This window comes from Ipomoea nil, unplaced genomic scaffold (assembly GCF_001879475.1).
Source record: "Ipomoea nil cultivar Tokyo-kokei standard unplaced genomic scaffold, Asagao_1.1 scaffold1043, whole genome shotgun sequence".
Lineage (NCBI taxonomy): Eukaryota > Viridiplantae > Streptophyta > Magnoliopsida > Solanales > Convolvulaceae > Ipomoea > Ipomoea nil.
Genome location: NW_017617471.1, coordinates 9,011,874 through 9,026,230, shown reverse-complemented (window position 1 = coordinate 9,026,230; position 14,357 = coordinate 9,011,874). Strand labels below are relative to the sequence as shown.

The 14,357-nt window shown below is 35.6% G+C and overlaps 2 protein-coding genes across 2 annotated transcripts; both read right to left on the bottom strand.

Annotated features, from left to right (window-relative positions):
* Nucleotides 1-3,925: 3,925 nt before the first annotated feature.
* LOC109181230 lies at nt 3,926-4,666 on the bottom strand. Its single transcript, XM_019330983.1, has one exon. It carries the CDS (start codon nt 4,664-4,666, stop codon nt 3,926-3,928), a length of 741 nt encoding a protein of 246 aa, XP_019186528.1.
* Nucleotides 4,667-10,996: 6,330 nt separating this feature from the next.
* On the bottom strand, nt 10,997-12,208 carry LOC109181229 (uncharacterized mitochondrial protein AtMg00810-like). Its single transcript, XM_019330982.1, has one exon. It carries the CDS (start codon nt 12,206-12,208, stop codon nt 10,997-10,999), a length of 1,212 nt encoding a protein of 403 aa, XP_019186527.1.
* Between the last annotated feature and the right edge of the window lie 2,149 nt (nt 12,209-14,357).

Sequence of the window (14,357 nt, the reverse complement as noted above, 5' to 3'; positions counted from 1 at the left end):
TTCCTAGTAATAGCCTATTACCTCAAATAAGGTAATAGCTATTACCACCCCTGGTATTAGTCTATTTCTGAACGCTTAATGCTGCGAAGCTAATAAGTAATACAATGTCAGAGGTTTGGTAAAAATTTGTCCGATGGTCTTCAATATGATCGTGATGTGGATATGTTTTAGAAGCTTGAACGTGCATTAAAAGAGGTTGATGGTTTGACAAATGATGAAATGGACCTTGTTTCGTTTAAGCTCACTGATCATCCTAATAAAGTAGCTTTTTTTTTCTCTCAATCTTGATCCTGATCGAAGACTACAGTGGATCAGAAGATTCCTTGCTATCAATTAATCATTCTTCTTCATAGTTATATTTTATGAACATTGTAACTTTCATTGACTATTTTGTTATTTATATGACTATTTTGTTTCATAATTTACAAATCATTATTTTAATATTATTGATAAGGAATAATGGTGATATGTTGATTACCAGGACGTTGGCTTCATGATGATCATATATGAATTACTAGTTGAAATAATGATGATGATGAATGATGATGATGATGATGATGATGATGATGATGATGATGATGATGATGATGATGATGATGATGATGATGATGATGATGATGATGATGATGATGATGATGATGATGATATGATGATGATGATGATGATGATGATGATGATGATGATGATGATGATGATGATGATGATGATGAATGATGATGATGATGATGATGATGATGATGATGATGATGATGAATGATGATGATGATGATGATGATGATGATGATGATGATGATGATGATGATGAGATGATGATGATGATGATGATGATGATGATGATGATGATGATGATGATGATGATGATGATGATGATGATGATGATGATGATGATGATGATGATGATGATGATGATGATGATGATGATGATGATGATGATGATGATGATGATGATGATGATGATGATGATGATGATGATGATGATGATGATGATGATGATGATGATGATGATATGATGATGATGATGATGATGATGATGATGATGATGATGATGATGATGATGATGATGATGATGATGATGATGATGATGATGATGATGATATGATGATGATGATGATGATGATGATGATGATGATGATGATGATGATGATGATTGATGATGATGATGATGATGATGATGATGATGATGATGATGATGATGATGATGGATGATGATGATGATGATGATGATGATGATGATGATGATGATGATGATGATGATGATGATGATGATGATGATGATGATGATGATGATGATGATGATGATGATGATGATGATGATGATGATGATGATGATGATGATGATGATTGATGATGATGATGATGATGATGATGATGATGATGATGATATGATGATGATGATGATGATGATGATGATGATGATGATGATGATGATGATGATGATGATGATGATGATGATGATGATGATGATGATGATGATGATGATGATGATGATGATGATGATGATGATGATGATGATGATGATGATGATGATGATGATGATGATGATGATGATGATGATGATGATGATGATGATGATGATGATGATGATGATGATGATGATGATGATGATGATGATGATGATGATGATGATGATGATGATGATGATGATGATGATGATGATGATGATGATGATGATGATGATGATGATGATTGATGATGATGATGATGATGATGATGATGATGATGATGATGATGATGATGATGATGATGATGATGATGATGATGATGATGATGATGATGATGATGATGATGATGATGATGATGATGATGATGATGATGATGATGATGATGATGATGATGATGATGATGATGATAATATCATAATAATAATAATAATAAATTTTTTTGTACAAGGACATTTATGTCTTTTAAACATATATTCTATTCCTATTCCTTAACCAACCAAATATTGGAATACAGTTCTCAATGTCTATTCCTTCAACGAATCAAACAACAGAATACAAATTCTATTCTATTCGTTACTTATTCCATTCCCTATGGAATAACATTCATATTCCCTCCAAATTGATTCCGTGAACCAAACGGGCCATAAATGACTCTTCGATTCTTACATATTACATTTTTCATCAAAAAAATAATACTTTTGCCCAAAAATATTACATTTCCCATCATAAATAATGACAATAATCTTTCCTGAAAGTTGATAAAGATGATACATCAAGTCAACCATCATCCTTGTTGTTGTAACATGGAATTGATGCAAATCTGTTGCAATTGAGGGGGGGCCTCAATTCGAGTGATCGTGGGATCTCATGCCGGTTCTTCAAAGAAGGAGCTCTTCAAAGATTAGTTAAGTACTAGTAATCTGTTTATGAGTCCTTCGTGTTCTTCATTGTGTTTGGTATCATCACTTCCTTCATGTGATGCCCCCCTGACTTAGGAGTTGAATTCTCTGAATTGGGTTATCAACTATGTGTGTTCTTTAGTGTCGTCTTGCTATTTATGTATGCTTTAATTGGGTGAACTACTTACTGCAATAATCGTTGAACTAGTTTAGAATGCGAACGTTATAGGAAGTGTAAGCCTGCATAACTATGTTCGTTACTTATGGTTTAACTAACCCCTAAATCATTCCGAAGTAATTGGATTGTTGCCCATCTATTGGCTAATTTTCAACAACAATTCACACTCTTATTGGCATACTACAATCATGATACACATATAGTGTAATATTTATGTACATTATTGATGTAGTAAATACGGGCGTATACTACGTATTAATGTACTACGATATGCTTTAGCTACGATTCCTTCACCTAGTCTGCTTGTTGGTTTAAGTATGGAGGCTCGAAAGACTTGATAGTAAGCTAGAAGTTCCCGAGCTCACAGTTAGCGCGTAGAAGTTTCCAAAAGTTCCCCCTCACTGCAATAAACGCGGTATTTATAGGAGTGCGAAGGGAACATGAACCGATTTCTCGGCATGGATGGCACGTGGATTTCATGCACTGGTCCGGATCGGGGCCCAAAGTGGCTCGCCCATAGATTCTTGAGTCCATAAGGTATGCTGTTGCCCTGTTTAGTAAAGGGAATTAGGTTGGTAGCTTGGGGCAAAACGATTAATGCAGCCCCCAAGCCTGGTCGTTTAACGATAGACTCAGTTTTAATTTAGGTCGGGAGATGGAGTGTACTAGGTCGATACTAGTCGGATCGGGACCCACTTGAGTGACGGGTTGGATACCAACCAAGTGTACGTTGCGGTGGAGTAGGGGATAATCCCTATCAATTATTTAAAAAAAATAATAATAACATTATGAATTTACTAGAGTGAATGAAAATATTTATGATATACATGCAACTTAGTGTACGTTTATGTACCTTAGATTTAGATTTATGATCATATAAAATAAATGTTATGAACATAGTATATGATGGATACTATTAAATATGATGCACTTGTAAGGTAATGTTTATGTATGTTAAACTTTGTTTTTATGAACATATAGAATGAACATTATGAATCTATTATAAAGTGAATGAAAATATATATGATATACCTAGCTACAATTTAGTATTTATATATATTAAGGTTTAGATTTATAAACATGTAGAACAAATATTATGAATATAGTACATAATATATGATGATTGTTATTAAAATGATGCACTATTTGATGTCGTTAATGATTTAAAATAAAACAATGTCATTTAAAACTAGGTGCAAAATAGATCATATCGCTGGATGATATAATTTATAAAATCCCAAACAACTACAGTGAGTAATGGACGACCAAAGTTTATTATATATAGCTAATATAATAGTAGAATATTAATAAATATTCTAAAACTTTATAAGAATGAATGAATAAAAATTACAAATTAAAGGATGATTGAGTCAATTTTGGGTTAATGGACTTGTCTAAAGAATTAATTAGTTTGTGAGTATATTGAGGAGTGAAACTCTTGTACGGATGAGTCTTCGAATTATAGCTTCCAGCTCCCATTCAAGATCCCCCACCGCCATCTCCACCGCCTCCAACCTCGTATTCGCGCACTGCAGCGTCACGGCGTCGCATTTCTCCCACCGGCTCAGGCTGTTCACTCTCATCAGCTTCGCCGCAAAGGACGACGGCGACGACCCTCGCGCCGCCGGCCGGTCGGGGCACGGCATCGACATCAGCGACATCACCGCCTCCACCATCGCGATCGTCGCCGCCCTCACTTCTCTCAGCACGTTCACCACCGCCCTCAGATCGTCGGCGGCGGCGGCGCTCATCTCCTCCCGCTCCCCGTCGCCGGCGACGAACGCCGCCGCCAAGCACGCGTTCTTCTTCCGCATCCCTTTCAGCGAATTCATCCGCTTCATCATGTCTTTCCTCAGCTTCTTCCGGTCGCACCGGTACACCTGCAGCTTGCTCTCCCCGCACGCCGTTTCTCCGACCATGATTCGCCGGAACGCCGACCGGAGATCGTGAAGGTGGTCTTTCACCCGCAGAACCACGTCTTTTGTGGTCCCACACACTTCCAGCATTCTTAGCGACGCTTCGGAAACCTCGTGCACGAGTTTTTCCTGTCGATGGGTGGCGATTTCCCGTTTGATTACCGGCGAGTGAAGCAAATCGTTGGCAGAATCGTGTAAATCCCTCAATGCATCGAAGTTTAGGACTGCCATTCGTTAAATTATATTAAAGGATCCAAATAAAATGTTTTTGTTTTTTTTCTGAACCAAAACACTAGGTTTAATCAAGAAAATGTCTTAGTTTCTTGGATTTACGTATGGCTGAAACACAGTGCATGTAATGCATATATATATATATATATATATATATATATTGATGAGCTGAGAAGGAGAGATCTGATAATCGAGATGGATCTGTAGGAAAAGGATAGGAAGGATCCTTCCTTGTACGGACATGTCTTACAATTGGCAACAGCTAAGGTACCATTTTTGTCTACACGAACCTTCCTATTGCAGAGATACAAACAAAATGGTTATCTCATATATTTACAAGAAAAATGCACCTATAGACAACAATCCAAAGGCTTGTCTTTGAGCTGGACCAACAACAACAACACCGAGTTCAACAACAATCTAAAGGAAAACCGTTATTTTTGACATATATGTAAGACAATAGTTTTAAATCATAGTCTTTGAGTGGAATATACAACAACATGACTTCAACATAAATCTAAAAGACATCTATTTTTCACCGTTATTATGTACATTTTTTTTGTAGTGCGTGTCAATCTAAAGTCTGAACTGCACACCATACCTTCAGTAGACTTGATATACAATTTATTTTCTTATACTTGCGCGATCTTTAGTGCCATGTTTTGACAATTATTATACCATGGATCGTGGTCCACCTTACAATATGGACATTTGACATAAGCTAAGATTTTTTTTTAATATATATATTGACAGTTCATTTTAATACATTGAATGACCATTTTCTGAATGTTATATATATATTTTTGTATGATAAAGATTCATTTTTAGGTATGCTACAAAATAATAGACTATCAATCCATTAAAAATGAACATTTATTCATGGTCCACATTGTAATCTGGATCATTGTCAATTATAATTTGTCATGTTTTGATAGTAGGATACTAATTAGTCATTAGTTGTACATCATATCAACCCATTTATATTCTAACCAATTAACTTAATTTAACTAAATAAAAATTAATTAAGATATTGATTATCGTTCACTTGTCCAGCATCTTACTCTAGAGAAAATACTACATAATGGATACTGTTGTTGTTGACTTGTTGCAAAATGGGATACAAGCCTACAATAAAAGAACATGCAATAATTATAAACGAATATTAGGTTCATGCATGCACGAGGGGGGAAGGAAGCCAGCCTGTGATCAATCATCAATATATTTCTCGCCATGCAGAAAAAAAAAATTATGGATTAATATATTTTCTTTTGTTTGTATTTGCAGACAAGATGTTTGGTAATGAAGGTCTAAATAGGGGCATTAAGGAATTAATCTGGGTGTTTTAGGATTAGTTATAACTGTATATTGTTTTGTTTCCTTCGACGTCGTACAACAAATCTTGGATTAAGATTCAATTCGCCTATGCGGAACTTCCACGAAGTATCCACCAAAACAAGTTTAATTTTGTTGTTTGATTTAATTTGAAAGAATTTATTATAGATAATGGCCGGTAACATTGTTAGCTTATTCGATCACTATTAGTTATTTGATTTGGTTAAACAATCAATATGAGTGTTTGATTAATTAGTTTTTTGTAACAATTTATTGCTTCAAAATGATAAAATTAAAAAGCGGCTCAAAGTAGTTTTTTCGATCAATTTTAATTTTTGAAAAAGTCATTTTGCATGTATTCACTATCAGCTAATTTATCAAATATTTTTCTACAATCAGCTAGCTAATACTATCAACTAGTCAAACACATTAACACAATCAACTAACAGTTATTTACCAAATACCCTCAATATAAGAGAAGCACCACTAAGGTCTGATTCTATGATCACCCATTTAGAATAGAGGTGTTTGATTCCCATGACCTCGCATATAGGAAAGTCACTTCGTGTCACTAGACCACAAGGTTATTATTATTGAATTGAATTTAATTGTCTTTTATGGTAAATTGTGTGTATTATTTACATTTAGAATTTATGATTTTTTAAAAAATTTCCATTTAATAATAGTTTTTTTCTTATAAATATTTAGATAATTAGATTTTTTATTAGTTATTGTCATTATTGATATCTAATTATTTGTAATTATTAATCTCTACAGTTTATTTAAAAATAATATCCTATAATATATACATAATAAGTTGATTTGTTAATATATTACTATTAGCTGTATTTCAATTGGTTCTTTAATGTAATTTGTTTATATGATTCTCATTACAATTTATTTTGTTTCCATATATAGGAATTTTTTTTTATGTTGATAAATAAGATATTATTATGATTAATATTATTTATTGATGATTTTTCATTATCTATTTGTAATTAATAATCTAGCTAGGCTTATTGGGTTAGATCACGAGGTTTCCTGAGCAGGCTCTAACGGTAGGAGGCACCTTTAAGCCCGTACCATACTCAGACTAATTAATTCCCGTTCGCACTGGATCGACCCAATTAAGGGACATAGTGTTGACCAAATTGATTTTTTCATAAAATAGGGGGTTCGAACTCTCAACGTATCTTAAGAGACAAGAGTGCACGACTACCCACGCCAACCAAGCTGGTTATCTAGGCTTATTATTTAGATATTATTTTAATGCAACTACAAAATAATAAGATACTCCGTAATAATATAATATATATGGTTGGTTTTTAGACCCAAAGATGTTATGGTTAATCATTCAATTGATAGCAAATTTAAGGAAACCAATATGAGAGAAGAGAAAGGTGGGTAGCATGAAAGTCCAAAAAGTTTACAAGTGCTAAGCTACAAGACCAGTTGGGTAGCATAACATTGCCTTTTTCCATTTCTCGTAAAATCGAATCCCCTCTCCAAGTCGTGTTCCACTCCATTTATACTACTTGTGACTTGTGAGTGGAGATAGATTGTCCTTTTCCATGTTGTACCAATTGTCTCTGTACTATGCTGTCGTTTCATGGTTTGGTTATGTGGCATTGTGGCCCTGTCAAAATCCTTTTGCTCATTTCCTTTGAAAATGGGTCGAACTGAGCTTCATTCACACCATCGGACCATCCTTTCCGGCAATTTATATCGTAGACCAGGGTCCATAATGTATTGTGGACTCTGATTCAATACACATAATTTAACTTTATAATGTATAGAAGTTATGTTCATAATACACACACATAAACACGATATAATGAAGACATATAAACATTTAACATAATACACAAAATTCATATTCATAATGTACAGAATATTTGTTCATAATGTACAGAATTCATGTTCATTAAATCATGTTTATGAGTATGTGTATTATGAACATGCATAAATTTTGTACATTATGAACATGAATTCTATACATTATAAAGTCAAATTATGTGTATTGAATTGAACCAGGGTCCACGATATAACGATTGATCCTTTCCCAATCGTTATACCATGCACCAAGGTGCACATAGCACTGTGCGCCCCGCGCCTCCCAAAACGACGTCGTTTTGTTAAGTTGTTAAAAAAAAAATCCTCTATTTCGAATGCACATAAACTCATAACATAATACACATAAACTCATAACATAATACACATAATCTAACATAATACATAATACACATAAACTTTTAACTGCCTGAATACACATAAACTCATAACACAATACACATAAACTTTTAACTGAATACACATAATGGGGTTTGGTTAACATAATACACATAAACTCTTAACTGAATACACATAAACTCATAACACAATACACATAAACTTTTAACTGAATACACATAATGTGATTTAATTTGTTCAAACGAACGGAGTGACGTCAGCAAAAAACGCGTGCGTTTTGTGTCTGAGCGCACATTACTATGTGCGTCGTGGTGTACGATATAAATTGCCATCCTTTCCTGGGTTAGCCGGGCTTCCCTTTGTTGGGCTGGAGTATGATTCGTACTCATAACCCCAACAATATACATAATCATTTCATTAGTAGTAGTAGTAATGATAATAATAATAACCAGAGGTCGAGTCTCACAAGCGGCAGTGTAGGAGCAACCTCTGAAAGTGAGGGGGGCTCTTTGTGCGCAGTACGTAATCAAAGGTCTAGCCTCTGTGGTTCATGTTCAATTGAGTTACCATGATTTACATCCTTTCAGATGCTCTATCGGGCCCTTAGTGTTGGGGTTCAACCTTTTTGGAATAATAATAATAATAATTAAATTCATTTCAATTGTAAATATATAAGAACTTATTTTGCTTCCCTTACATGATTTTTTTTTTTTTTTTTTTTTGTATGGAGTATGATGAATGGTATACTGGCCTTGGGTCACATGGATCGACCTAAGAAATTAAAGTAACTGGATCAAGGAAGTCCAGGAAGGATACACAGTACGAAGTAACTCAAGCGTTTAATAAGGATTGGGCTTAATATTCATCATGTAATAAAGGTTATGATCATTAATTATTCCTAATGTAGTTGTGTTAGTGCTTATTATTCCTAATGTGCTTATTATTCTCAATGTAAAAATGAATCCACTATGAGGCAGTCTATGCTTTCTATTCCTTATATGTATAAATAGACCACATACATGGGGAGAGAGACAAACAATTCTCCGTAATACAAAATATTTATTCTCTATAGATTATCTCCATATTTTATATATTTTTCTATATACTTGTTATTTTAACGGTTGTGTCGGCCACTCGTTGACTGTCCAAAACTCCAAAAGTCATAAAATCAACAGAGTAATTTTTAAAATTACCAAATATTATTTTTATTGGTATTTCCTAGTTTTTAAATATAAAATAAAAACGAGTTAATACCCAAAATCGTCCTCGACTATAGTGGTTTTTCTCAATTTCGTCCTAAACGACTTTGGTGACCTAATATCGTCCCAGACTTTTGTGTTTCGCTCAATTTAGTCCTCCATTTGTTATTCCGTCAAATTGGTGTTAAATAAATAAACAATTCAGTAATGTCAATATTGATCTCTCTTTACTTTCAACTTGTGAAGTGCGAAATTTCTCTTTCTTGTACAAATTACACCCAGAATTACTCCCGGACCTGCAAATCAAATTTTATATTCGCAGTTTTAGGAGTAATTCGTAAAAAAAAAAAAAGGATTTCGCAGTTCACATGTCTATGAGTAAAGAGATGCCAATATTAAAATTACTGAATTGTCTATTTATTTAACACCAAATGGACAGAATAACAAATGAGGGACTAAATTGAGCAAAAACACAAAAGTCTGGGACTAAATTGAGCGAAACACAAAAGTCTGGGACGATATTAGGTCACCAAAGTCGTTTAGGACGAAATTGAGAAATACCACTATAGTCGAGGACGATTTTGGGTATTAACTCAAATAAAAACTAAATTAACAATGAATCATTTTAATATAATATGGATTATATGGTTTGTGCTATTTATTTATTATTCTTAAATTATTTTAGTATAATCATAATTTTAACATTAACATTAATGTTGAAAAATTACTTTTGCACATTGCTCATATATATACAGTAATATAATGCAACAACAATCATGTAGGAAAATAAGGTAAAATAAAGGTAATATAACTACTTAGAGTTGTACCTTGTAATATTTTTAAATATTTTAATTTTACTCTTTATACACTTAATTGCACTTATTTCTGATATCATATCTATAATGATTTTGCTACTTGCTAGTATCTTGTTTAGTTTGATGGAGTATGGTGTTTAATTTATTAATACTTGATTTTCATGCATTCTTAACAAAAAATAAAAAATAAAAAATATTCACTTTACAACATGCTAATAGGATTTTGGTCATATATCTTTCAAATGAAATCTAATTGAGATGATTCAAGTGTTCATGGAAAGCTAAGATGACCCTCTATAACTTTTATATTCATTGTTTTTAGAGGTTTGGGGCAAATCAAGGTCAAAGAATCGGAAAAATTTTAATACGCTTAAATTAAAGACACGTTTATGTCGTCCAGGCAATGTCTCCTTGACACGCCTGGAGTAAAGAAAAATGTTAGATTTCAACATGACCATGCAAGGGCGTGTTGATGGTCGCAAAACTATATTTTAGTGGCTTTTTAGTCATTTGAAGGTACTTTTTAATCCAAGATATGAAAGAGATGGTCTAAGGAACTTTGGACTTCAACCATAATTTGGGAGGCAACTTTATATCTTGGAGAAGTTGGTAATGAACGAAGCAAAAAGCGGTTAGAGGAAGAAGATAAGATTGGGAATGAGAAGAGTAACACTGTTTCATTAGCTGGAAAAAAGAGAAGAATACAAAGCTTAAGTACATAGCCATTTTGGGCGGTAAAGATGGTTACAAGCTGTTGTAACAGACTTTAGCCAAGCCTAATTACACAAACACCCTCACTTCTTTATTTCATCTGAGGGTGTATTTGTCTTCTCCAATACCCCCCGGTAAGCTGGAGCGTACAAATTTTGTATGCCAAGCTTATTAATGAAGCAGTGAAACAGAGACGTGGGGAGGGGCTTTGTGAAGCCGTCAGCCGTTTGATTCTTAGTTGAAACAGATAAGAGCTTGATCAATCCTTTGGTTACCTTCTCACGAACCACGTGGCAATCGATCTCTATATGTTTGGTGCGTTCGTGGAAGACATAATTCTCTGCAATAGCCACCGCAGATTTGCTGTCACAAAATAGAACTGCAGGCTTAGTAACCGAGACTTTGAGATCATGAAGTAAGTATGTAAGCCACTGTATTTCACACACGGTGGCTGCAAGAGCACGGTATTCAGCTTCTGAACTGGAGCGGGAGACAGTTGCTTGCTTCTTTGATCTCCAAGATATAAGAGAAGAGCCAAGAAAAATGCAAAAACCAGTGACGGATTTGCGTGTTTCATTGCATGCCGCCCAATCGGAGTCCGAGAAGGCTTTGATATGTAATCTTGTTTGTGAGGGATAGATTAATCCTTGACCAGGTGAGGCTTTAATATATCGTAGCACTCGGTGAGCCGCTGTCAAATGTATGTCTGTAGGGGCATCTACAAACTGGCTAAGCTGTTGGAGGGCATATGCGATATCAGGCCTAGTGGCAGTAAGGTATAGAAGTCTCCCTATCAGTCTTCTATACATGCTAGCATCACTGAGCAAAGTGCCTTCCTTGTGTACAAGTTTTAGACCTGGAATCATGGGTGTAGCTGCCGGTTTGCACTCAAGAAAGCCAGCTTCTTCTAATATTTCCAGTGCATATTTCCTCTGGCACAAGCTTAAACCATCTTTTCCCATGTGTGCTTCAATCCCTAGGAAGTAACCAAGAGGTCCCAAGTCTTTGATTCTAAAGGTGGAGTCCAGGAATTGTTTCAAACTTGTGATAAGGCTCATGTTAGAACTAGCAACAAGTATATCGTCAACATACACAAGAAGGGCAATGACACTGTTGCCATCACCTTTTGTGAATAGAGAGGGGTTAGCTTGAGATTGGCTGAAACTAATATGAATAAGAGCTGAGCTAAGTTTTGCGTTCCACTGGCGGCTTGCTTGCTTCAAACCATATAAGGAGCGTAATAGCCTGCATACTTGTTTCGGCTTTTCACACTCAAAACCCGGGGGTAACACCATATAGACTTCTTCGTTAAGGTCACCATGTAAGAAAGCGTTATTGATATCCAATTGGTGGATGTGCCATGATTTGGAAATAGTTGTGCATATGAATGTCCGAATTGTTGTCAGCCTAGCAACAGGGGAGAACGTTTCGAGGTAATCAACTCCTAGTTGTTGTGTGAAGCCTTTCGCCACAAGCCTCGCTTTATATCTTTCAACCGTGCCATCGGCCTTTAATTTTACTTTGTATACCCACTTGCAGCCTATAGGGATCTTTCCCGGTGGTAGTTCGGTGAGTTCTCAGGTTCTGTTTTCTTGAAGAGCTCTAATCTCTGCAGACATAGCTTCCTTCCAGCATGTATGTTTAACAGCCTGGTTGTATGTTCTTGGTTCGGTGGTGGATGTGACTGCCATAGAAAAGGCTCTATGGGATGGCTCAAGAGTGTCATAAGTCATCACCTTTGATAGGGAATGGGGTGAAGACCTCTGTTGAGTGACACTGTCACAGTAGTAATCTTGCAATCTGCTAGATGGCTGCCTTTGTCTGCTAGACCGCCGAACTGGAGGGGTAGGAATCGAATTAGAGCTGTCCATGTTATCTTCAATGTCATCAACATGGTCATTGGCCACTGTGGCTGTGTTGTCATTGCTAACATCATGATGGACACTTCGTGCAGAATGATAGGAGTTCTGAGATCTTTCTGATGGTGACCGAACAAGATCTTGATCTTGTTCATAGCTCTTTTCACATGGCTGATGGTTCATGTGAAAGTTGACATCTCCAAAATCCGTTGTGGAAATATTTGGCAGGGAAGGCTCCATATTCTGTGAGCTATTTGTGTCATCATTCTGGGATGCAAGAGGGAATTGATTCTCATAAAAAGCCACATCACGGGATATGAAGGTGATCTTGGCATTGACATCATATAGCAGATAACCTTTTACACTTGCAGGCATGCCGATGAAAACACATTTCTACTTCGTGGTGCCATTTTGTGTCTTGAAGTAGATAAAGTTGCAGCATAGCATAAGCATCCGAAAACTTTCATGTTAGTAAGGTCAGGATTCTTACCATAGAGCTTGTAGTAAGGACTTGACCAACCAATGACTACAGAGGAGAGCCTGTTAATGATATATACTGCATGAACAACACATTGCCCCGAGAATTCAAGAGGGAGACCGGCTTGAAATCTCAGAGCTCGAGCAACGGCCAATACATGTTGGTGTTTTCTTTCAACCACCGCATTCTGTTGAGGAGTATTCACACATGACTGTTGATGAATGGTTCCGTTCTTATCAAATTCATCCTGCATCTTGAACTCTAAACCATTGTCACTCCTTATGGTTTTTATAGATACTCCGAATTGTGTATGAACCATCTTATAGAAGTCTCTAATCAATCCCATCGTTTCTGATTTATTTCGCATGAGTTTCAACCATGTGAATCTAGAACAGTCATCAACAATGGTTAAGAAGTATCTCTCCCCTTTTAGAGACTTGATGTGGAAAGGTCCCCAGATGTCCATGTGGACAAGATCAAAACAGGCTGCAGACATAGTATTGCTCAAAGAAAACGGGGATCTTCTATGTTTTGCAAGATGGCAGATATCACAAATCATGTTCTTCGTGTTAGGGACAGAAATATCTAAAAAATGCAGTTTATTCAAGGGAAAGTGCCCCAATCGTTGATGCCATAGCTCAACGTTATTACAATGCATAGAATCATCAAAATTACAAGCAACAGTATCAACAGATTTAGCTACTGGTGGTTTATTCAGCAGGTACAGGCCCTTATCCTCTTTAGCAAAGCCAGTCATCTTCCCATGGTCCACTAGAAGACACTGACCACAGGAAAATAGCAAAGAGTGAGAAGAATTTTTCAAGAGTTTGTTCACTGATATGATGTTGAATTTGAATGAGGGAATGTGTAAGGCATCTCTCAACCAAAGATTATTATTTAACTTTACACTTCCTATATGTTCAACAGCAGCACAATTCCCATTTGGTAGATTAACCATAGCCCCTTTCACAGCATAGTATTCATCAAATAATTCAATAGAGCATATAATATGATCGGTAGCCCCTGAATCTATGATCCACTCAGCAGAATTTAAAGAGATAGAGTTAATTGCACACTTGCCTTCCAGGTTATGAGCATTACTGTTGA